General features: G+C 49.3%; 5 protein-coding genes across 5 annotated transcripts; 3 read left to right on the forward strand and 2 right to left on the reverse strand.

The window, feature by feature from the left end:
- Nucleotides 1-4562: 4562 nt before the first annotated feature.
- CLUP02_09241 (multidrug resistance protein CDR1) lies at nt 4563-9217 on the reverse strand (the record flags this gene model as incomplete). Its single annotated transcript, XM_049288220.1, has 10 exons — nt 4563-4655; nt 4721-5160; nt 5221-6195; nt 6272-7165; nt 7274-7725; nt 7779-8335; nt 8392-8639; nt 8697-8859; nt 8912-8956; nt 9011-9217. 10 exons carry the CDS (start codon nt 9215-9217, stop codon nt 4563-4565), a joined length of 4074 nt encoding a protein of 1357 aa, XP_049145364.1.
- Nucleotides 9218-9716: 499 nt separating this feature from the next.
- Nucleotides 9717-11936, forward strand: CLUP02_09242 (C6 zinc finger domain-containing protein; the record flags this gene model as incomplete). The annotated part of the gene is made up of 4 exons (XM_049288221.1): nt 9717-10738; nt 10808-11106; nt 11168-11355; nt 11412-11936. The coding sequence occupies 4 exons, from the start codon at nt 9717-9719 to the stop codon at nt 11934-11936; spliced, it is 2034 nt and encodes a 677-aa protein (XP_049145365.1).
- Nucleotides 11937-12759: 823 nt separating this feature from the next.
- Nucleotides 12760-15664, forward strand: CLUP02_09243 (uncharacterized protein; the record flags this gene model as incomplete). The annotated part of the gene is made up of 5 exons (XM_049288222.1): nt 12760-13658; nt 13716-13955; nt 14021-14622; nt 14683-14783; nt 15218-15664. 5 exons carry the CDS (start codon nt 12760-12762, stop codon nt 15662-15664), a joined length of 2289 nt encoding a protein of 762 aa, XP_049145366.1.
- A 564-nt stretch (nt 15665-16228) lies between these two features.
- CLUP02_09244 (nicotinate-nucleotide diphosphorylase) lies at nt 16229-19513 on the forward strand (the record flags this gene model as incomplete). The annotated part of the gene is made up of 6 exons (XM_049288223.1): nt 16229-16469; nt 16741-17200; nt 17400-17512; nt 17575-18044; nt 18309-19377; nt 19437-19513. 6 exons carry the CDS (start codon nt 16229-16231, stop codon nt 19511-19513), a joined length of 2430 nt encoding a protein of 809 aa, XP_049145367.1.
- A 105-nt stretch (nt 19514-19618) lies between these two features.
- Nucleotides 19619-25445, reverse strand: CLUP02_09245 (AMP-binding enzyme; the record flags this gene model as incomplete). The annotated part of the gene is made up of 15 exons (XM_049288224.1): nt 19619-21406; nt 21440-21500; nt 21571-21590; nt 21652-21946; nt 21997-22135; nt 22235-22269; nt 22325-22398; nt 22438-22525; nt 22619-22727; nt 23039-23089; nt 23144-24233; nt 24306-24367; nt 24491-24766; nt 25037-25289; nt 25323-25445. The coding sequence occupies 15 exons, from the start codon at nt 25443-25445 to the stop codon at nt 19619-19621; spliced, it is 4464 nt and encodes a 1487-aa protein (XP_049145368.1).
- Nucleotides 25446-25574: the final 129 nt, after the last annotated feature.

Here is a 25574-nt window from a genome sequence, read left to right on the forward strand (position 1 = left end):
TATTCCGTAATTACTAAATCTTTAGTAAAAGTATTTATAACGTTAAGATTAAGAGTTAATAGAATCGTTTTTATTAAAGTAGATTAGTATATTAGTAAGTAAGTAATATATATCTTAGTATATATAAATATACTTACGTTTATAAAAATACTTCTAACTACTTAAGTTCTAAGGGCTATTTTATATAGATATACTCTTTAACTAGATTGCACTTTTATTTACGTATATATTACTAATTCGTTCTAATTTTATTAACTTTATATAAATTTAGAACTCTTATCGAATTCGTTATTAAAAAGGTCGCCCTTACGTTATTTTTAGTTAGTTATAGTAACTATATTATTAACTTATATTACGAACCGTATAAGACTTTATATAGCCGATTAATTAAAACTAAGTTTAATAATTATTAAACGCTATTTAGAATAGTAATAATCTAGACGCATATCTTCTTTAAGCTACTTTATAGATTTATACTTTAGTTATTAAGGGCTCCCTAATTATATTAACTAAAAGTACGAAGTTTAGCGAGGCTAATTATCTTTATTTTGAAGTATATTAATATCTTCGTATTTATTTAAAGTAATATATATATAATAAGCTCTAACTAGAAGTTACTTTACTTAGTAAATTATAGGGCGGTATTATATAGGTTAAGTAGAGATTAGAAGACTCTAGAATTAATCTTAGAGCATTAAATAGCTTCGTAATTACGAGTAATACTAAGGACGAAGAGGAATTATAAATATAATTATAGTTTACTCTAAACTATTTACTAACGAGAATACTCGTTTTTATTCTTATAATATACTAAGTTATTTACTATTATAAACTTTATTTTCTTATTAAACTACTATAATCTTATCTTTCCTATCGTTTTTATTCTTTTTAACCTTTTTCTTAGCCTTTACCTCCTTCTTAACGATCTTCTTTTTTTACTTAAGTAACAATTCCTTTTTAATTTTTATCGTTAGTTTAATACTAATACTTATTAAAAGCCGTGTTTTTAGAATATTTTTATACGTCGTTTTACCTAAAGTTTTAGTTATAATTAGCTTTATATAACCTTTTCCTTTTTTTACTAACTAAGGTTTAATAACTAGTAACTTAATTCTAATTTAAAAAATAATAAAAAGTTAATAATTATCTTTTTTATATAAAATCGTAACTTTAAAAAAAATCTCTCTAAACTTATAGCTTCGTACGCTACTTCACAATACTCTAAAATATCGCAAGGATTTTTTATATTAATTAAAAATACTATCCACTTTATTAAAAGAATTTACTAGTTTATTATAAAATATAAAATAATAGATTATATTATATCTTAATATAAAATAAACGTTAAAAAGCGATTAAACTAAACTTTCTTAATAAACTTTTTAATAACTTAGATATTAATATAAGTCGTTACTTAGAAACCGTTAAGTTCGTTCTTAAAAAAGGATATATTATATAATATAATAAAAATATTAATTATTAATAATTACTTTAGCTCCTTTTTTATTTACTAAACACTTCGTTCCCGCTCTTTTAAGCTTATAAAAAAAGATTTTATTAATATCGAGGCTTATACGTTTATATATTCTTATTATATAAAAAGGGTAGAGCTTATATAAGTATTATTATTAATTAATTATTTTAAAATAGCTTTATAAAGAGGTATTATAAGGTCGATTAGTTCGGTAACGTCTTATATAGAGATTAGAAGTTATTATAGATTTATATTATAATATTTATAAGCGAGCTATTAGTTTAATAACTTAAGTAAAGAGTGATTTTTGTTTATAAGAGGATAAAAAGTAGTAGTTATTTCTATAATAAAGTTATAAAAAGAAGAAAAACTTCTATATCGGGGTATAATATTGCGCAATTTTATATACTACCGTATAGTTTAATATATTACGAAATTAAAATATTTCTTAAGCTATAAATCTCTATAACCCCTATTTATAAGTTATTATACTAGTCTAGACCCTATCCTGGGTAGTGGGGTAACCGTAAAATACGATTTCTACTTTAACATATAAAAAAAGTGTTTTAGCGGAGTGCCTCTTGCAGTCTACCGTACGAAACTTTAACAAACATCATGCTGCACGGTGTCCCCTGTGGCCGGTTATGAGACGTCGAAAGGGACCAGATTTAAGGGACCTGTGGAGGACGTTCGTTACCTCGCTCTCCCCGGAAAACGAGAAAGGATCATTTAGTTCCACGTTTTAGGAGCTATGGGCACAGCGCGATATGAAGAGGGTCTGCTGCCTTTTTCCAAATCCGAACGGAGTCTCTCATGTCTGAGCGCTCTACATCGTCCAAGGTTTGCTGCTAAATCGCGACGAACCTCTTCTAAAACCTGAATTCAGGGAACAGACGGGCTCGGGTGTGCAAATCAAAATCTGGCCTTTGTTATGTACAGGCCAAGCTTATTAGACACCGCCACGACGCAAGAGGCTGCGATGAGAGCGCCCGTTAATCGTACAAAGCTTTCTTAGTTCAGATCCGAAAGCGTTCTAGAAGGCTTTCGGATCGTCTGCTCCGGCGCTTCTCGGAAACGACTCCGCGGGTTCTAAACAATGCAAATGTGAGGGGTCATTCCAGAAAATAGATAGATTCTTCGGATACTGAGTGTCGATGATGTAGGTCTTTTGAGACACTCCACTCCTTCAACCCCGCGTACACCGAATCTCTAACGCCGAGCGACGCTGGAGCTGTTTCTGACTTATCACCAACTTGGTACTCTGAAAATCAGGAAAAATATGTTTCCATGGCAGCTTTTTCTCTGCATCAAGATGGCGAATCATTCCAGAATTCCGCGGCATACCGAAGCAGCCCATACTATCTCGCCCCACTGCATAACGATCACAAAAGCGAAGCGACAACATGACTTTGTCATTACATGTGCGACAAATTCAGGGTACGACTCTTTAGACAAGGAGTTATTGTCTCCGGATGAATGGAATGGTACTCTCTCGGTTTAAGGTAATCTTGTCAGTACTAAGTAAGGCTTTCTGGAGCAACCGAATCATACGGTGGCGTTGCGATTCAGTCCATCAAATACCTAGAGGCGATGACTCGTCACAATTAGCTGAACCTGAGCCTGGATGGCGAGCAGCTTTCCTACCTGATTCCTATCGTCATATCATGAGGTGGGCGTGGTAGCAGAGTAGTCACCGCATAAGTTTGACAGGGTTGATGTGGCCAAGACGAGTTGCTTAATTGTCAGCATTCCACCACAAGTCTCTTGCTGGGAAACTGCTTTCAAGATCGATTACTAATAGCATATGCCACTGCAGTCGCCTGCCACTTCTAACTCTCTTTCTAATCGACCGAAACTTTGGTTGGCAAACTATCATGGCCATGAACTAAAAGCGATGTAACTTCTGTAAATGATATCACTAGTCACTATTGTGGCCGAAGCGCCCTATCGAGGGTCTTGGCGGTCGTGGCCGAACTTGAAGCCATGGCCATCCCGGCAGCTACCGGACGTTTCGACCGGCTCAACCCCGCGTGGGGCTCCCGGTCTAGGGTCATCCCACGCTTCACATGCAAGTCATGAGTATCGCAATGGCCAATCTCGCTTTCGAAAGGCTCACACGTGAGGGATGAACGGTATACGGATGCCCGCGGGCTTCCGGTAGTTTTTTCCTCTTATAATGAGTGAACAATTGATTTCCAGCGATATTTGAGACAACGATTAAGGTCCAGGTATGAGTTAGTAACCCACGTCGGAAAAAGTGACGTGAAAAAGGTAGCTTGTATCATCGAGCTAAGACAGAAAATCGATATCTTGTAATTATTTTGGTCCACAGGAGTCCTTGCAGGTGGAGAGAAAACATTTAGATGAACGAAGCCTGCTAAACAACCTGTGTATCACTGATCGACATTGTTGCTAAAGAAATGGGACTCATCGTAAGACGCGCATTTCTGGTGCACTGACACTGACCGCTGCTGCATGTGATTCTCAAAGCAGAGTCGTCGTAGAAACTCGGTTTCAGCTGTCAACTATGCTCAGCAACCATTCGGCTCAATGGTGGAAAACATGGTTATGTAGGACAAGGTATAACCCTGTTTGCAGATCCAGCCATGCTGAAGTACTCCCAGTCATCACCGCCTCTTTGGACAAGTCAAGGTAATTTACAATTAGTTGAACTTGCTGAAGAACTCTTCAACGTAATCTTACCAATCTGGGCTTGAGCCTGGTGGTCAAGGTGATCATTACCAAGAAGATGCAAGTTTAGAATAGCCGGTGTATCCGGTGAGATTGACTCCGGCACCTAAGCATGTTCCTTGAAGTACTGACCATGAAATTGGCAATCACGTAGCAACCAAATAGATCGATGGTCAGGAGTGTGGAGTTTGCAAAAGACAGCATAATATACAATGCTATGACGCTAGTATTCCCATTATCTCAGCTTTCATTGTATCTCGATTCGTTCAAGACGTGGCTTCTATCTGGGTTGCAAGGCGGCTGGGAGAAGCCAGGAGCGAAAATGGGTCTGATCATGGCTGTTGCCTCACCTTAGTATGTCTAGCTTCCAACTTGCAGTGTGTTGAACAGTTCCCCCTCAGCTCGCGGTTTTCGTGGTCTTGGTCCGCAATTTCATCATCAGAAAGACGAGGGCGTAAGACGAAACGCAAAAGAGCGCTGTGATGCCGACCTATAGCAATCAACAGTCAGAACTCGGGAGTCCCTTGGTATGTCTAGATGCAATAGTTTACTTACTCCTCTCCACCCGTAGCTGGAATCATTGATGTTCATGGTTCTCATGTAGTCCGCTCCAGTGCTGTAGGGACAGTACGCACACATGGTGCTATTTCCCGGATCGGCAACGTAGCCCGGCTCAGAAGAGAGAAAATCGGCGAGGTACTCCCCACAGGTGCTATTACCTGGAAGTGGAATATGCGTCAACTCGTTTGGCTTGCAGTGAACCTTGACATCCCAGACCACAGGCTCCAGCATTCCTTGGATGAGGTAGGTGAATGGATCGAGCCAGTAGAGCCAGTATCTCCAAAAAGCCGTGATCTGCGAGTACGGAACAACCACACCACAGAAGTTGATGAGACCCGCGCCGATGATGATGGGGTTGGCCAGCGCGGCGAAGTAGGCGTTGGGACTGTAAGCGGCAATGGCTTGTCCCAGTGAAGTGTACAAGAACTCATAGACTGGATGAGCACAGGTTAGCAGGATATTTTCGCACACGATTGAGATTTAGTAAGACTTACGGATCATTTGGAGGTAGACCTGTCCGGAAATCCTTGCTTCTGTGGGGAAGCCAACCGTGAAATACCAGGTGACAAACGCCAGTGTTCCGCAAACAATCAGCACAGGCGTCTCTGACAGCAATTGAGCCGCCACAAAGGCAAACCAATGGTAAGTCTTAGACTTCTTCTCGCGAGTCTCGAAGACGTCGCGGTTCCGAATGAAGAGCGGCTGCAGCTGGTTGATGCATCCAGGGGCAACAAATACGAAGTTGAAGACAGCCATGAGCCTGAGTTGAAGGTCAAAGGTACCGTCACCCAGCATCCAATAAGTGAAACCTCCGAAGAGTCCGTTGGTGATGTGCAGTCCAATCTTGTTCCAGACGTAATCAGGGTTGCGCCACAGCGCGACCAGTTGTCGGCTTGTGACGAGATAGACCTGGTACGCGACTGGGGTAGCGAATCCAGCAAGCTGATCCTCATCGACGGCCTCGGCCGTTGTTGATGGCTCAGAGTCCTTCTTCTCCTCAACATTGAGGTTGAGAGCATCAAGTTCCGTGATAGCCGCTTGTCTCTCTGGAGAATCAAGCCATGTCTGCGGCCAATCGATCTCAGTACCAAAACGGCCTTGCACGACATCGACTATGTGCTCAGCGGGATTCGCATGCGGTGGGCAAGCGGCACCATTGCGTGCGAAGTAATCGATCACTGTAGCTGACTTTCTGCCGGTGGGTCCGAAGTAAGTCGTACGTCCTCCGCGGGCCAAGAGGAGAAGCACATCGAATGCATCGAAGAGAGTTGCAGATGGCTGGTGAATGGTGCAAATAATGGTCTGTCCAGATGCTGCGAGCCTGCGCATGAAGCGACAGATCTCGTAAGCAGACTGGCCATCCAAGCCGGAAGTCGGTTCGTCGAGGAAAAGGAGAGAAGGCTTGGCCACGAGTTCCGTTGCGAGTGTGAGACGCTTCCGCTGCTCGATAGAGAGGCCCCCGCCAGGCGCTGTGCAAAAGTAATTGATTAGCGCGTGGTTTCGAAAGAGATGCCAGGGACTCAAGTTCAATGGTGTAAAACTCACTTCCAACAATGGCGTGCTGAAGAGGTGTCAGCTCGAGTAATTCCATGATGCCTCGAACATAGTCCTGCTTCTCTTCATCTGGAATCTTGTGGCTCTGTCGCAGCCGTGCCGAGAACAAAAGACTCTCCCAGACTGTAGCAGTGGGCTCGTGAACGTCATTCTGCTCGCAGTAGCCCGTTGTCCGCTGGAAGCTGATACCTTGCGGCTTGCCATTGACCATGATGCTGCCTTCGATCGTGCCGCTGTCTTTCCTCTGTGCCAAAACGTCCATCAAAGTCGTCTTGCCAGCACCGGAGCTACCCATTAGCGCGACCAGCTGACCGGGCTTGACGTAGCCCGAGACTCCGCGAAGGAGCTGAAGGTCTTTCCCTTCGTGTCGAACAAAGTAGCTGATGTCCTTGAAAGTGAATACCGTCTTGCTAAGAGACATGTAAGACACATCATGGGAAGCAGCCGATTCATCGGCCTTTTCTGTGTCTACCTTTGTGGCTGCCTCCTTCTTTTTGCTTCGTCGGTCGAACAACACTTTCGAGCCAGAATCGGAATGCAGATTGATCTCGAAGCCGACTGCGGTCATCAGTGCCAGGAAAATCCAGAATCCGATGAGAATCCCTGCGTTACGCCAGATGTGTGCCTTGTAGACTGAATATTGAGCATTCATGTAGGTTTCGCCGTTGATGATTGTCGATCCCGATGTTGATCCCCTGACTGTGCAACTGCGATACTGGCTATTATCATAGGCAGATCCGAAGGGGATAAGCTGAGGTTGAATGCAATCCAGAGTGAGATCCCCCATCTCCTTAGCCATGATTGCTTCGAAGGTATATGTTGCGGGGTTCAGCCATGAAATCCAACGGAACCAGACAGGCATACTCGGTACGGGAATGAGATATCCTGTGAGTGCTTAGAAGTCTTCTATCAGCCGTGATTGGATCATTGCGAACTTACCTGCATAGACCATGAAAACCATTGTCATTCACCCAGTGATTTGTGAAGCCAGACCAAAATGCCTGCACCAAGCTCCAATCATGCGAAACAGAGAAGCGAAGCATAGTGTGCATAGAATGAGCATGAACCAGTTGGCGAAGAAGTGACCCGCCTCACGTTGGAAACCCACGATGAAGTAGTAGATCAACTGAAACAAGGAGTATGCCAAAATGACAAGCGGGACATCGGTTGCCGCATTAGCTAGGGCGTACGCCGCGGGCCGATGGAAAGCAAGTCGCTTATGCCTCGAGATGATTCGACGTCCCATGAAGGAGGCCGTGGTCTCGGACATCTTGTTCATGGCGAAGAGTTGAATTGGGAAGAACAGAGCGCCTGGTCGGGTGAAGATGGAGGTGCTGTCAGATGGGAGGTTGTAAAAAAGACTCCCTGTGACCAGCGCCATGATGAGGGCAGAAGCAATCTGCAATGCGTTCGACCAACGGTCTCCCCAGATGATTTGAAACTGTCTTCAATTTCAGTTAGACCTTGCGATCGAAGTGTGGAGAGAGACTGACGATACCTTCTAATGCAGTTTGCAATCTGGCTCGCGAATGACACCTGATAGGGGCTACCTTGACGAGATAGAGACGGCAATGAGCGGTTCTTTTCTGCATCTCGAAGTCTCAGGATACTCTCCACTTCATCCGACAGAGACTTTTCTGACGCCACGTTCATCTGCTGTACCATCCTGTCGAAAAGAGGGCTCGTCTTATACGCATCTTCAAAATCTGCCGGACTTGTCGGGATCTTATCTTCGTATCCAGGGCGTATTTGTCGCTCCGTAGGAACCGAAACTGACGTGAGGAAATCAGAGATATTTGCTCCCTGCGTGCACTCAAAGCCCATGTCCTCGAAGTATTGCTTAGCCTCGGTTGTGGGGCCGTAGTAGATCTCTCTTCCTTCAGCAAGCACAATTACTTTGTCGAAGAGATCGTAGATGCCGTTTCCAGCTTGATAGAGAGTTGCAACAATGGATTTGTGCTCTTCGTCGGCCATCGTGCGTAAGACACGTGCAAAGTCCAACGCATTGCTGGCGTCTAGGCCTCGAGTTGAGTTGTCCCAGCATTGAACAGGAGCCTGTGTATGGGGTCAACGAGCGTACATCGGGGATACCCATGTTCATACGTTCATACCTGAGTAGCCATGACCTCAGCGATTGACACTCGCTTTCTTTCTCCGCCGGACACCCCACGAATGACTTCATCCCCGACCATTGTGCTCTTCGTATGACTGATTGACAAGGATTCCAGAATGGCGTCGGTCTTCTGTGACAGATAATCCTTGGAACTAGTGGATGACTCTGGCAATGAGCCAGGTATCTTGTTTGACGTCGCAAAGTCGATGGTCTTTTTCACCTCCAAGGTCGGGAAGTGTAAGTCATCTGGCGGATTTCCAAGTTAGATTTTGACAACTCAGCCCGCGGATACAATTTCCATACCTTCGGTATTCATTACCACATGGTTGCGAAACTGCTGTGCTCCCCTATGGCCGAGATTGCCGTATCTTATGTCACCGCTGACATGATGGAACTCGTTTCGTTGATTAGATATTACTTTGAGTAGAGAAGTGCAGCCTGATCCCGGTCGCCCGAGAACTAATAGCTGAGTGAGGTGTTAGAGGAAAGCAGCATTGCAGTTGCACTCGTTTACTTACCAGTTCCCCCGGCTGTACCTGACCCATCACATTGTGAAGTATATGCTGCGTATGTTAGCATAAAATCCCCAACGGAGGTCAACAGCTGAGCTCTCTTACCCTTCGAGATGTTTGACTTTTGGCGAATGGAAATAAGTCGGCCAGAACGGACAAACACGTTGAACCATAGTCTTCTCCAAGTCCATGGACCTCGACGCTCAAATCCTTGAAAGTGACAGTCAACGCTTTCTGAGGCCGATCAAAGTCTTGAAGACTGTCGTCGGCCTGGACAGTCCGATCACTGTCGTAGATTGTTGTTGAAGTCATCGCTGGTAGAACAAATTTCGGGTTGTAACTCGAATCGCAATACGAACCAAACAGTCAAACGGCTGAACAAGGTTGCAAACCACATCTCGAATTGAATTATAGTCTAATCTGATTTTTTAAATCTTCCAGTTTGAATATCAATTCCTAATCAGCCTCCACACTTACTTAGGAAACATCAGTATATTGGTTCCGGATGTTGTAGTCACTGAATCTCACTCTGTCAAGATCAGTGGACCCCTTTTTAGCGTTGTCGGTGGCGGGTTTACGGTGTTTCGGATTTACGGAATTACGTCAGGACATCATCTCATCCGCTTTTACCAAACTCATCCTCTCTGACCCATTCAACTTCCGCTAAACGGCAACATAGATCATTATTCGAGGCTTTTCGGACTTGAGGAATTAAGACCACTTCCGTGTCTGACTCTTCATATCTTTTTGTTTCATTGAGCTTGTTATTCCGATTGGGAGGCCAAGGGTCGCGTATCTCGGAGTTAGCGGGATGCAGTCTAACAGCAAATTCGGAGGGAAGATTCCCAAGGCGTGCGAACCATGCCGCAGGCGCAAGATCAAGTGTTCCGGTCACAAACCCTGTCGGCAATGTGAGAACAAGCCATCCGATTGCGTGTATCGTCTCAAACCGCGCGTGAGATTGTCATCGAAGCGGGCCGCGGTGACGGTAGCGAATGCCGAGACTGGCCACGGCGTATCCACCCCGGGCTCTGATCGGGTTCGCCGGGACGAAGCTGCTTCTCAACGTTCAGCAGAAGAACTCCAGCAACATGTAGCACAAACTGAAGTCTATCACAGCGTTGCCGCAGCTCACCATGCACCAAAGTCTACCGACAGTTCACAACTCTTCTACGGACCTTCTTCGAATTCTGCTTTCCTGCAACAGATTCATCGAGGTCTGCTTTCTGGTCAGTATGGCCAGAGCCATGCCAGAGATGTCCAAGAGGGAGGACCGGGGCTGGACATGTTCATGCAGAGAAACATCTTCTTTGGCATGCCACTGAAGATCAACGTCGAGCCTGCTCAACCTGCGAGCTGCCCGGTGTCCCTGTTACAGGCAGAAGAGTTCGTTTTGCACTTCAAGACAACTCACTTGTCATCTTTACCTTTCTTCACCCCGTCCGAGCTTGACGATATGGTTCCGACTTTATTCAACTATACCCCAGAAACAACTTTTCAGCCACAAAGAAAGACGGTGTTTCTTGCAGCTCTGGCGTTAGGGGCATTGGGCACTTCACAGACCGACGCTGCAGAATCATTGTTTATCCACGCCAAAAAGGAAGCAGCGATTTACGAGGACTCTGTCACATTACCAATGATACAGTTTTCTATTCTTATGGCTCATTATCAGCTGAACATGGGTCGTCCCAATTCCGCTTACTTACATAGCGGCATCGCAACGCGAAAAGCCCTGTCCATGGGTCTGCACGCAGGGACCACAAGTGCAATTTCGAGAAAGGAAGAAGTTCAGGGGAGACTGGTGACGCTATGGTCTCTTTACTTCTTGGAAATGTGAGTAGTTTCCTGATTGGCTGTAGACCGACTTCTTGATGCACATCATTCTGATATCGTTACCTACAGTTGGCTCAGCTTGGTGGTCGGACGGCGCAGTTCGATGCAGAAGTCCGACTTCGAATCTTGCCCCTATCCGGACGGACAACCAACGTTGATGGCACTCTGCCAATTCGCCAACATTCTTGAAGAAGCGATTGAGTCGATATACAACAAACGCACCGACTCCCTGCGTCAATTGTACGGAAAAGCCGAGAAGCTGTATGGTCACGTCAGGCAATACGGTGAGAAGTGGGGTTTGGGTACAGCAGCTTCCGTACAACGGGTAGACGCATGGAATCCTGAAACTAGTCTTCTTCTTCACAACGGTGCGAATAACCTTTGGCCCAAAGTCTTGTCCAATTCGCTTGCTAACTTCTTGTGACTTAGTGTACTTCCATGTTGTTCTTCTCATCTTCCGCCCTTTTCTTATTGCCGAAGCTGCCCTGCAATCTGGAGAAGGTTCCGGCGGGATAGGCGATATCTGGCTTCGGCAAGCTTGCCGACACGCCACAGATGCTGCACAGGATGCACTCGCTTTCACCTGGAACATGCTTCGGGGCCCCGAGGAATGCAACGTAAGTCGCCGACGGGTAATTGCCGCCGGAAACCGAGCTAACCTGTCCCTTCTCAGACACGGCGATATCATGCATTCTTCATCGAGTCCTCCTGCGCTGTTCTGTTATACGACAGCTTACGCCATCCGGCAAAGCACCCTCACAACTTGGAGTTCATTCAGATGGCAATATCTTGTTTGCGCTCATTAGTGGGAGACGATCCAGTGACGAACGCCATACATTCCATCAAGCGCATCGTGTGGGCTGTGGAACAATCCATCAACGCGGCCAAGTCCACAGGCGCGTTCTTGGACGTCGCTTCTGCCGACTCGTCACCCTCATGGACCGATGATCGCCTACCGACCAACATACAGTTTCCATCCTTAGAGGAGAATAGGGCTACAACGTCGGATGATTTGATCTTCTTCAGCAACAGAGCTTACCGGCCACAACCTGAACCCATCACAGAGTACAGCATGCCGATGTCAGGCTCGGTGGGGAACCCATTCCCTGACTTGAACTTTGATGTGCTCACGACAGATCTGTTTAACTTCTTCCCAGTCGAGATGAATTCGGGGCCTACTGGACACGGAGGAGCATAGCTAGATTTAATCAAATACAAGATTGGATAAGTCACAGGCAGTTGTTTCTAAAGCAGAGAGTGCTTTGTTGACTCAATAATTCTTTACTTCGCTTATACTCGTATGTCTGTTGGCTACGTCTCATGCATCTTACTTGCAGTTCTAGCCTCAATGTCACTTGGCATCGTGATTCATGGAATCCTCTGAACACACACACGACAGGGTCTATACTGACGCACAATGGCGTTTCTCTACTCATAGAGGCCAATCAGATCTTATCTGTCGTAAAGCTGCCTCCGAGACATATCTTGAGGCTTCTGCAGCTGGACTCAGCCGCACCCAATGAGGCTAAGAATGACTGTGATTGTGGCTAGCTGGTTTCACGTTAGCAACCTCTTCCAGTGTGCGAGGTGGCCGCTTTGAATATTACATTTGTCAATGGTCTTGCGAGCTCAACTAATCGTATGCTAGTGCCACTCAGCTTTTACACTTTGAATGATTCACAGGTCAGACTGGTATGCTAAGCTGAACTCGAAGGATCGTATTGTTTGAGAAGGATGCGCATCTTGCCTTGCCAAGGCGGACTTTCTCCAAGATGGAAGACCATGATGCTCAAGGATATGTGCTAATAGTCGAAAACTCTGCGGTGATCTTCTGCCATTGGGTTACCTCCCTTGATTTCCCCCTGAAGGTAAGCTAGTAGAATTGTGGTTGAGAGTGTATCTATAAAGTGGCCAATCTTACCTCTCTCTCGGCGTAATTGTCACTATTTTAGGAGCCATTCTTCTCTCGAGATAGGTTCTAACTGAGTTTAACATTGATCATACGACTGATTTCCGATAAAATGGCATCTTCTTCTAAACTAGAACAGCTCCGACACTATCTGTCGAGCCTGGACCCGAAGAACTTATTAGAAGGAGTTTCATTCCACTATGACACAGCCAACGAACTCGGCTTCAAACCTGGCGACCCATTTGACTTCTTCGTCGCCACTCCATTTGGCAAGTGGTCTGATACATCACCTCCAATTCCCAACGTCGTTGCCGCTGCTGTGTCCGAGGCTTTGGTGAATGGCATGGCCTCAAAGAACATATCGATCGGTCAAAATGGATCCAAGTACATGTTCATCGACTTACTCACCCTCGCACCATTCAACTCCACTTTCTTCACCAAGGGCATCAGTCCAACTCTGAACAAGCTCGTCAATGGTCTTCCAAGTGATTTCACGCCAGTTATCCGTCTACTATGCGGCGACAACGGCATCACCGCAGCTCAGTTCAAGGACGCTAGTAACGGATCCGGGTGGAACGACTACAAGCAGATTTTCTGGTCTAACAATCAGCCATCCATCACGCACCCCAAGGCAGAGCTTTACATTGGCTTCTACAACCCCGACTTCAAGTTTCAGCCCGGAGGTAGTGAGGCGTGGGTGAAGAAGCTTCAAGCCGAGCTCAAGAACTACTTGAACAACTCAGCTTTGTCCGGCCATCCCTGGGTAATCGATCTGGCCACCATTCTCGTCAGCGATGGCCTCTTACCTCTCGCCAAAGTCGCCGAGAGTAAAGGGCTTCCAGCTCTCAGCTGGAACCACGCAAAGGTCACGGCGGTCAATGGTACCACGATGACTACGGGAGGTGCGAACCTGTGGGACAGCTATGGCGATACCCAGGTTGGAACCTTCGACTCTATGGTCAAGATCAGAGGCGATGCAGCTATTGAAGCCCACAAATATGCTGATGCTTTGTGGAGGCAAGTCGGATCTAAGCTAGACACGATGAGCGAATACTAACATGAGAGTAGCTACCTCAACGATATTCCTTCCGACGACAATGCTTCATTCCGACATTCCATCAAGCTCTCAGGGCCGACCCCAACAGGGGCAGACAGCTTTCAGACAGACACAGTTCCACTTTTTAGTGACACCAAGCAGTCTGTGAAGAACTCTGGGTCGCAAGCAGTTTTGACAACCAGTAACGTGGGCGATCGTCTTCCCGGATCTGGTAAACACCGGTACCCTATCCTGGTCTTGAATGTCGTGAAGTAAGTACTCTTTCATCTAATTCAAAAAAACAAATAGATCAGCGCTGACTAGAACCATTGTGCAGAGACATTTTGATGCAATTGGTGTACATGCAGACCACGAAAGGCATCAACCCCTCGAGTGGCGCAACCCCTGACTTGAAGGTCATGAACACCGTCATCGATGTGCTGAGCGATCAATCCATCCTCCCCGCCATGCAGCGGTTTGGCCTCAGCCCCGCCGTATGGGCAAGCAAAGCCGCGCGATTCCACGCTATCGAGAATGCGACGAGCAACATTACACTCGCTCAGGAGATCTTTGTAGAACCATTCTTGCGAGGCAATCCAGGCGCCAATGCCATCAAGGGGTGGCTCAACACCAAACTTGGTCTCGACTGGGATGAGTACGTGGTCCCGTACGACGTTATGCAGGCCATGTGCAAGGGTCTGCTTAATATTGTCAAGACTCATCCTCAGGATAAGAGCTTCGGGATGTACATCTTGCTCACCACGAAAGATGCCGGAGGAGGCTATGGAGATCCGTACTCGTGGGAAACCTTCCGGGAAATCCTGACTGGCCTTCTCGGCGCACAAGAACTGCCGTCAGGTACCACTGCTGCGGAGATTATCCAAGACCGGCTCCATTGCAAGAGAATAATGCAGAACGATAATCGGTATGGCCAACACAGTAAGATCGTGTGTGTTGATAGGCAGCTTCTGTATGTGGGAAGCGACAATATTTATCCAGAGTATAATGAGCAGCATGGTGTCTGGATTGACGATACGAAGAACATTGAGGCATGGTACAGCCAGTACTTTGATACTGCATGGGAAAAGGGAGCCGACATTGTCGATTAGGTAGAAGACGACAGAAGTTGGTTCTTCTATCAAGCTCCTGTATGTAGGAAAACAACGTTTCTGGGCCATAAATTAAGTTTCGCCAGAGGATCAGACGTACCGAGATTATTCAGAAAGTAGACTAAGCATCGTGGCCCCATAAGAGTCGCACATGGCAGTCCCAAAGTTCAACGTCGTTCTGGACAGCCGAAGAGCCTCTGAATCTAAAATTTCGCCGAGCCTACCAAGGTTCTCCCGAGGCAGTTCTTCTTACCCTGCCTATTTTACGAATAGATTTCTATCAAATGAGAATCTTCCCCCTTTACCAACCGCACCACACTTTTCCAAGAGATCAAGACACTCAAGCACAATGGCATGTTACAAATCTTTCGTCTTTTCGAATATCAGTCTATGAGTTATGATACTAATCTACTACCCACTTCTAGAAACTATCAACTATCATCGTAGCCGTCGTCGGCTTCGCTGCCACCAGCGTCAACGCCCAATGGTACCCAGCCCGCAACTGGACAAACTGCATCGCCGCCACCGGCGGAAACGGCACCAAAGGCATCAGAGAAGCCCACGCCTTCTTCAACGAGGCCTGGGGCCGACCACGCCTCCGTATTCAGCAACAGTCGTCCTATGCCGTCATCTGCTACGGCCTCATTTTCGGCATCGTCAATGACGACAAGATGGGCTGGTTCGAGGCGGCCAACGATCGCGACATAGTAGCTCTCGAAGACCCTGGTACGGCGAGTGAGTGCAAGTGGTACCCGAGGGCGCACGAATTCACGCGTTATTACTTCTTTGGGAGGGAGAGGGAGTGGATTATGGATAATCGAGCCTACATTCGTCGATGCAACGAGGTTGAAAGGCCTATGGAGGGTACTTAAGTCAATCAACCTTGAGACTGCCGTGGTCTGTGGACTGGAATTCAATAATGCCAGCAATCAGTCTAATTATCTGGGGAATGCAGTGTCCCATAAAATGTATAGTCGACTGCCTACATTCTATCAGTCAGTCAACGATAATCAACTAGTCTTTATCGTACACCTATATTGAATCTGCATTGAACTGTTTGAGGCAGAGATTGAACAAGACACTAAATGACGACATCACACTCACTTACCTTTGTCTTCAACCATCTGTTTACCCTTTTCTGTCAATCTAGAGGTAGCCATTTGATCTCCAATCTTGCCGAGCGCAACCTTCGAGATGAGTGGCTTGGCGTTTAGTCGTACGGATGATCGCCGGCCTAACCCAATCCGCATCATCGGGGCTCAACGTTCAAGACACCTGCAAACGGTGTCGAGATCTGAGACCTTTACTTCTCCGCACAAAGCGTTGGAAGACGCTTATTTCATACTTGAGCTTTACATGCCCACTCCACATGATACTCCAGGTGTACAGTTTCTCTCATCCCTGAATCCGCTCTACCTTGAGCCACCGATGATAATATGTCCACGTCTTGGAAACCTCAGTACCGCCATACCCCTCCTTGCCAACAGCAGCGCAAAGATGAGTATCTCGGCATGTCCCCCGACATCTTTGGCCTCGTGGCTGGGATATCTGTTGCGTTACTCCTAGCAGCTATGTTCCTTTTTCCAATGTACTACATGGAGAGGCACGAGCAGCGCGGCGATAAGAAAAAGAGCCAAAGGACACTGCTGCGTTCTAAAGGAAATGGCAGTTACGGAGGTACGGGCAACACTTGAGATACAGCGTACTTACTAACCTCGTGACTTCAAAGAGATATGCCAATGTTGCTCGGAACCCCATGGAGTGATCGATCATGCGTACTTAGCAGAATCACCTCGACCATGCCAAACACAGCCAATGAATTTCTGCCGAGGTGGGCAAGAAATACGGAGTGGATGCAACCTACCGAGAAATTATCCTGGACTACAAGGCACCGAACGCTCTCTTCATCTGGAAGAACCAGGTGGATATGGAGCCTATTGCTCTTCAGATGCCATGTCCTTTGACATCACAATTGGTGCCACGAGAATCACCCACTCTCAAGGTTACCCAAGCACCAAATCAGAATTGAAGGCAGCCGAAACCCTAATCAACGGGCTCGCCACCTTGCTGAACCAGAGTCTCAAATCTGGTACACCTGGAATGGACGACCCGTCTCCACCTACGACTTCCTGTCCATCTATGCCGCGGGAGCAGGGACGTTCGACGCCTCTCTCACCACCTTGTGTGTGCAGCTCTTCGAGATCCCCCAAGGGTGAGGAATCGGCATCCGAACCCTCCAAGGTTGGTCAAGACGTAGATGAGCCGTCTCGGAAGCCAGACTCTGATGGCGGTCTCTCAAATGTGCTGGCCAAGAAGCTTGCTTGCCCGTTCTATCAACACGATCCCGACGGACAATTCCGAAAGACCTACTGTACAGGGCCTGGATTTTCCAGCGTGGATGAAGTCAGGTCAGTATGGTCCTTTCCCAGGCGATACACAGGCTTATGTTATAGGCAATAGACAACACATTTACGACCACCACATAATACCCTTCTACTGCCCCCGATGCGCCGCAGTATTCTTTTCCGAGAACAGCCTTCATAATCACTTGCTGGAACCGATAAAATGTGAGCTGGTCTCAACCGTGTTGCCTCTGGGATGCACCAGACAGCAGAGAAAGTTTCTGCGAAGACGAATCCATGGAACCCAAGAACAGCAGTGGCGTGCCATCTACGGTATCCTATTCCCTGTTGAGCCGAGCGAAGACATGCCGTCTCCGTGTAAGTGCTCCTCTATACTGAACACCTTACCTGACCATGTCAAAGACTCATCACTTTTTAAGACTTTGAAGACGCCCCATTGAACACCGATATCAGTGACAAGAAAGAAGAGAGTGTCAACAATGCGCAGCAACAGCAGCACTTCCGCCTCCAGCTTCCACACGTCCTGGACCGACGCTTGGTCGAGAACCCAACCAATTCGGAATCGGAAACTCCGACAGCGGATTCGACGACACGGAACCGACGCGGGGAGAACGGGGACGGGGCCACCGTCGACGTGGTACGGGGCGCCCAGAAGGAACTGTACCGGAACTTCCGTCCCATCCGACAACTAACCATTGAGGACTTCTACGACTCTGCGCCGCTGTCACCTGGTGCCCCGGCCGACGAGACTGCAAACCCGGCCCAGCCAGACGAGTCGAGAGAGCGGCATCATTCGCATGATAGTTCTGACTTTGGGGTGCTGACCGAGTCTTCTAGGTCTGGGTCTATTCAGTCAAGCGGGTTTGTGTACGCGTCTGACGAGTTTTCTGTCAGTGAGGCAGAGGATAGGGGGACGTTTTTTCAGAGATCCGGGGCGGACCGTTGTTGATTTTAATGGATTTTGAGAAACTCGTACCGGGAATATCAATTTGTACTCAATTAATTAGAAATAATGAAACTCCTATTTACCATTTATCTTGAGTTCACTGCTTCGGAACTTCGTGTAAGTCGAAGGGGAGACCTGAGAACGCCAGTCGCCGCCAGCTGTATCACTACCCCGCCCAGCTGCCGACGCTAACCCCACCATCGGCAGAAGACGGCACCGACAGAAGCCGGCAACGGCAACAACGTCAACGAATCCGAACCGTGGCGATTAACCTTTGAGTCTGCTAGTCTTACAAATTCTCTCCTTTCTCTCAATCGCCGAACCGTCTTCCTCCCGGACCCCAAACCGACTCCATATCTTCGCCTTGCCGCCTACTACACGACATCACCGTCTAAGCGATCGAGCCGAACGAACCCCTCCACACCTCCGCACCTCACAATGGAAGACGTCCCCCTCGAGCACGGCTCCCCGGAGCACCTCCTCCCGCCCAGCTGGAAGACAATGGTAACAGCCTGGCTCGCCGAAGACACCCCCTCCTTCGACTACGGCGGCTTCGTCGTCGGCGCCGCCCCGCGCACCGCAACCCTCTGGGGCAAATCAGGCGGCATCGTCGCCGGCCGGCCCTTTGTCGACGAGGTCTTTGCGCAGTGCGGCTGCACCGTCGAGTGGCACGTCAAGGAGGGCTCCCACGTCGAGCTCCGCGGCCACGGAGACCATAACACAAAGGGCAAGATGCGCGTCGCGACCGTCTCGGGCCCCACGCGCGGGATCCTGTTGGGGGAGCGGGTGGCGCTGAACACGCTTGCGCGGTGCTCTGGCGTGGCGAGCATGACGAGGGGTATGCTGGTGAATTTGAGGGCGGCCGGGTATGCTGGTGTGCTGGCGGGTACGCGCAAGACGACGCCTGGGTTCCGGTTGGTGGAGAAGTACGGTATGCTTGTGGGCGGTGCGGACGCGCATAGGCATGATTTGAGTTCGATGATTATGTTGAAGGATAATCACGTCTGGAGCAAGGGGAGCATCACGAATGCGGTCAAGGCGGCCAAGAGCGTGGGCGGCTTCAGTTTGAAGGTCGAGGTTGAGGTGCAGAGCGAGGAGGAGGCGGACGAGGCGATTGCGGCCGGGGCGGATGTTGTCATGCTGGATAACTTTACGGGCGAGGGGGTTAAGATTGCGGCCAAGAGCTTGAAGGAGAAGTGGGCGGGGAAGAAGTACTTCTTGGTCGAGGTCTCTGGTGGGTTGACGTTGGAAAACGTTGAGAACTATGTGTGTAATGGTGAGTTATGCCGGGTGACTTGTTGTTCTTCATTTGGCGATATACTGACTTATTCACAGACGTTGATATTGTTTCGACGAGTGCCATTCACCAGGGCGTACCACACGTGGATTTCTCACTCAAGGTTGAGCACTAGCTTTGATCAGTTTGTTGGTCCTTTAAATCAAAAACACCGTGATACCTCAACTATGTGATGCCGTATCTACTGTAGATCCAAACCTTGTGATCCGTTCAGAATCTCCTACTTCTTCCCTTCGAGCAGATCCTTTGCCATATCCCGCAGCTTGAACTTTTGAATCTTTCCACTCGGCGTCTTGGGATAATCATCCACCCAGAAGACATGCTTGGGCACAAGATGACTCGACAGGTGCTCCCTAACCCAAGCCCTCGCCTCGTCCCTCGTAATCAAATTCACCCCTTCCGCAGCACCATCACCACCCTCCCCTTTCCAGCCCTTCTTCAAAACTACAAACGCAGCAACGCTTTCCCCCAACTTCTCATCCGGCACGCCCACCACAGAAACCTCCTTAACCCCTTCCATCTGGAACAAACAATTCTCAACCTCGAGGGGGTGAATATTCTCCCCGCCCCTAATAATCAAATCCTTGATCCGCCCCGTAATCTCGACATACCCATCCTCGTCCATCCGCGCCTCGTCCCCGCTGTACATCCACACCCGCCCATCCTCTTCCTCCCTCCTCACCTCCGCCGTCCGCTCCTCGTCCCCCCAGTACCCCTTCATAACAAGGTACCCCGCCGCCGCGAGCTCCCCCCTCTCCCCGCGCTTCACAACCCGTCCCCGGTCCGCAGGATCAACAATCTTCACCGCCGTATGCGGCATCGCCCTCCCCACGCTCCCCGTCCTCTTATCGAACCCGTCGTCGGGGGCCGTCATACAGCTCACGGGACTCGTCTCCGTCATCCCGTAGCAAATCACCAGGTCCCGTAGCCCGAGAACCTCGTACAATCTTCTCATCAAACTCTCCGGCACCGAACTCCCCGCCGCGATGCCCTTTCTCAGACCCCTTGGCATATCCTCCTTCTTCACCACCCCGCCGCCCGCCAACGCCTCCAGCACGGCGACAAACATGGTCGAGACACCGTATAGTCCCGTCGCGTCGTAGTCAGCCACCATCCTCAGCGTGGCAGACGGGTCAAAGGCCGGACTGGGGAACAGGATCCCCGGCCCCGTCGTCGCGGTCGCCATGTATCCCAACACGCACCCGAAACAGTGGAACAACGGCGGCGGCACGACGATCCTGTCACCTGGCACCAGACCCATCCTCTGCGCGATGAGGTGTCCGTTATTAAGGATCGAAGTGTGCGTCAGCATCGCCGCTTTCGGTTGAGATGTCGTCCCCGACGTGAACTGGATATTGATCGTGTCGTCCGGCTTCAGCGGCGCATCGGGCACAACCGCCCTCGTCGCACCCCCAGACTCGAGTAGAACCTCATACGGCGTCAGCGCCTTGAAACCACCAGCAAATTCCACCTCGGGATGAAACCCAGCATTATCCAACACCACGACCCTTCGCAAACTCGGGACAACCTCGCTCTCCACCACTCCCCCGCCCTTATCCAAATCCGGCACCAGCGTCCTCAGTAGCTCGAGGTTGCTCCGTCCCCGACACGGCTTATACGGCAGATCCGTAACCTTGCCAATGACGAGCACTTCGACGCCCAGATGTCGCAGCGCGGCGCCAACCTGCTTCGCATTGAAACCCGGGTTCAATGGCACGAGCACGGCGCCGAGCTTGAAGGCCGCGTAGGTGAGCGCGGCGAACTCGGCGCCGTTGCCGAGGGAGACGGCGAGGCGGTCGCCTTTGCGGACGCCGAGGGAGCGGAGGCCGTGGGCTAGGGTGTTTGAGAGGGTGTCGAGGGCGGCGTAGGTTAGGGTTGTTGTCGTTGCCGCCGGGGAGGCGGATGATGAGTTTGGGGTTGGGCTGCGGGCTGTGACGGCGGGGAGGTCGCCGTGTTGAGAGACGATTTGGGAAAAGTGCTGGGGGATTGTTTGGGTTAGGAGGGGGGGCTGCCGGTTGTGTTAGCCGTACATTCTCTTCACTGTCGTCTTGCAGGTGAGCGAGTGAGGTCGCGAGTTTGTGAATTCCAGGAAATTATCATCTCTCGTGATGAGTTTTGGTGCTTCACATCAACGATTGGCCTCCCTCTATACCTGGTCACACACTCACTCACTCGAGCTGAGATGAGATGAGCTAGAGCGAGCAGAACTCCACCCTCAACAGTTGCCTAACAGCAAAGAGAAAAGCAACTCACATCCTCAGGACCCAGACTGAAACTCAACCCTTCATACCCCGAAGACAGCCTCCTCCGCTGCCCAACTTCGGCAACGACGGCACCGGGCCTCAAACCGGCACACCTTCGCCGCGCCGTAGTCCGCGCCACGGGACCCGTCGCCAGACGAACGTATCCAGCCGTCGAGAGCATCATCTTCCGTAGATGTCGTCGTTGTCGTTGTTGAAGCTTACCCGCGCTCAACCTCGGCTCTGTAACCCAAAGGTTTAAACCAAAAAGGTGCTTGACTAAATCCAAAAATCCAAAAAAGGTATTTCTCAAAAGATGTCTCGTTGTGACGTTATCATGGCTCTTCTTCTCTCCAACAATTCGTCGAGATATTCGAGTGCGTCTGGGTAAAGTACAATGTATCCTTCAAAGCAAGGCGGGGAGAAGAGGTTGGAACTCTCGGCCCTCTTCTTCGTCCGGTCCGTCCAGTCTCTCTTCCACTCCTCCTCTCCCGCGTCTGGCCGCTGTCCCCCCCCCCCCCCCCCCCTCCGTCACACCGAGCCGAAAGTTGGGGGTATACGCCTTGGCAGAGGAAGCTCCCCCGCCCTTACCTCACAGCTAATGCGGAGAACCCGTGCGGGGTTGTACCCGCTGCGAACAGGGAACACCTCCTTAAAAAAGAGCAGAAAAGGAGCCGCGGGTGCACGCGATGTGGGATTGGCCGGGTGTCAGGCGCAGAATGACGCGCCGTGACAGCCTCGACGGGTTTCGAGGCCACGCCTACGCAGTTTTTTAGAACTCTAATTCAAGAATCGGGACTGTCGGCAGGTTGATACCTAGATGGTTGTGAATCCATTGTTTGTTCACCAGTGGAGAAAGAGGGTACCCCGATGCAATTGGTGTAGCACTTCATCCTCATCGCGAGTTTGACATTTCAAATTTGTTCCAATTGCTCGCAGACTGCTTAGGGTATATGTACCACGATGCTAACGAGGATTACAGCTGTTCCCAAACCTTTTGCGGCCTTTCGCCTCGCCGGACGTTCGCCTCTGGAGGCCATTTTCTGCCCATCTCCCAATTCACCCCGTGAGGTCCCTTCTCTGCTTCTCCTCCACCGGTATGCCAGATCGAGGTATGATGTAACTAGACTCTATGCCAAAAACAAAGCTCTACGCTTTCCCCCTTTTCCCTGGGGTATGCAGTTCGTTTGTAGTTCCTCTTGCCGATGCCACGAAAAAAAAGAAAGAAAGAAAAAAGTCAATAAAAAAACGAAACGCGACTTCTGAAACATGCCCAACCCGTGACCGAGGGTGAGGACGCCGCTGGAGATGCAAATATTACAAGAGACATGTACCAGAAGAAAAGGTGTGTCGTCACATTCGTACGGCTCGATGGTTGTCTTATTTCGATTTCGACGAACCATCCTCGTTTTGCTCGCCAATGTGGCGAAGCTCTTCGGGCTTCCAAGTACCTGCGGTCACATATTAGTTTTACATCTTTGGAAACAACATGTGTCCTGACTCACCCTCAAAGTCGTGCTTCACAAAGGCCATAGGATCGTCGTAATCCTTGGCACCCATCTGTCGCACGCCAGGGCTGAAACTCGTGATGGGGAGAACCACCACATCGCCCACCTTCTTGGACGTCTCCATACCCGTGAAGTTCTGCCAGTCAATAGCTCCCTTGGAGTTCTTCATGTTAAAGTATCGGGGGTCGTTGAAGTAGTCGAAGATGGCGTCGGTCCAAATCGCAGGTCCAGTGAACTCGACAACGCTCTTGTCGGCAATGTTGTCCAGCTCGCCTGCCTTCTTGCGCTTCAAAGCTTCCTGAGTGATGCGAACAACAATCTCGCGCAGGACAGGGTGCCCGGGCTTGGATTGAATGGTCCATTGGCAGAACTGAATACGACGACTGTACCAGTCCTTCCAATCAGGGCGGTCAGGATCAGCCTCAATGCCAATAACGAGACCGACGCTCTCCCGGGGAACGCGTTCGGGAATCCACTCAAGGGCAGATTTGATAGCGTAGGTATCAATGTCGGAGTAGATGCCGCCGCGCGCAAGCAGGATCAGGTATCGGAAGAAGTCGGCCTTCAGGACGGGCAGAGGAAGAGCGTCGTACGCCTTGAGAACCTCGGGGACGGACGCGTATAGGAGGCGCAGCAGGTTGACTGCGACCTTGTCGGTAATGACCTCGTGCACGAAGCCAGGGTGCTGTTCTGACCAACTGGCTTCCTGCTCGCGGAAGTTGAATTGTTGCTCAGCAGGTGTCCACTTCCATGTCTGCCAAATGTAGGCCGGGAAACGCGTTTCGGGGTCATAGGGGTATTGGTATGCCAGCTTGTCGTACAAGGACATCTTGGACATGTCCATCATGGGCTTTTGCGTCGCAACCTTGGGAGCAGAGGGCTTAATCTCGCCGTCGGCGGAGGCAGGGGTGTATGAGGACGTTTTCGAGTCGGTCGTATCATGGTTCGAGGCAGCGACTGGTGCCTTGACAGCAGGTGTTGTGTCGTGGGAGGAGGAAATTAGGTAGAAAACGATTAAGAGGAACGCGGCGACCGCGACGGCTCTTCGAGGTGTGAGCATTGCGGATTTATGTGTAAAGAGTGACGGCTTGTTATGATTTCAATTGGTAGACTATGAAGTCATCGGAAGGCAAAGTTTCGCTTTGCCAAAGACTCGTACAATCGGATTGTAGGATTGGAAAAGAGTGGCTGTCGTAGATAGAGTCGGATGCGACGTGGTTCCTGAAAAAGTTGGAGGCGCCGGATTAGGGGTTTAAGGAGGATGAGAGTCGTAGGAAGCTTTCAGGTTCGGACTATGGCGGAGTGATTCCTGCGAAACCAAGAAAGATTATGTCAGTTTGGGACTGATTAGGTGAATGGAGCAAGAGGCAGCAGGTTGAGGCGCAATGCTGAGGATAAGTGACAGCAAGCGGGTAGGGCTGGCAGGTAAATGAAGTCTGGAAAGTCTGGGCTGGATGGAAAAGGAGAGGAAGCCTGTCAAGGTTTTGGTGGTGAAGGGATGAGCTGGGTAGCGAATAGAGAGGCGTGGGTCCCGGGGACGTAATGGCAGACGAGGAACATACCTCGAAGATGGGGCCGTCGATAGTCGGGGAGTAGCTGGATAGAGTTCCGGCGATCGATCTGAGAGGTGCCAAGGAATTGCGAAAACGAACGTACGGATATGTCAACGTTGAAGCTCTACTATCCCAGGTAAATAGTAGATAGGCGTTGGTTGTTGTGGTTGGCTTGTCTGTTCAAGACTCGAAAGGACAAGAATTGGAAATAATTGGGTGCGGAAGAGCAAAGAGACCTTTCCCTTTTTTGTTCTGAATTTTCCCTCTCTCCTTTCCAGGGGTCTCGATTGGGCGAATGCACCTTTTTCTGTCCCTGGCCCTGGCAATATAGAGGTACCGTGGTCCCGTAGTCCGTATCTAGAGTCTAGGGGGGGCGATGGCGGCGAGGGCGAGGGTGAGAGGGCGGGTGAGATGGAGAAAAAAGATGCGAATGCGGCTGTGGCTGCGGCGGTATCCGTAGGCCACGACTTGGATGACGCCGGGATGCTGACTTGCGTGTCCTGGTCCGATAAGACGGGACTCGGGAAGGCGGCAGGCTGTGCAGAACGGGTACGGTGCCGTGCTGAAAACGCCTCAATCAATCCAAGGTACTGTCAGTCAAGAAGTACGTACCTCGCCGGGACATGCATGTAGCTCGATTTCGCTTCGAGATAAAGACCAGGGACGCAGCAAGCTTTTGGTAATTGACCTGGTGGATTCCTGTCCATCTTCATCGGCGCATCCATATTAACAGCATCCACCAACATGGAGAAGAAGCGGGCACAGATCATAGAGAGAAATTTTAAGAATGTCCATCAACGGTCTAGAAGATGAAAATCAGAAAAGTTGGTACGGAAGAGCGAGCATCATGGAGATCCCCGGCCCATCACGACATC

The sequence above is a fragment of the Colletotrichum lupini genome, chromosome 4, assembly GCF_023278565.1.
Source record: "Colletotrichum lupini chromosome 4, complete sequence".
Lineage (NCBI taxonomy): Eukaryota > Fungi > Ascomycota > Sordariomycetes > Glomerellales > Glomerellaceae > Colletotrichum > Colletotrichum lupini.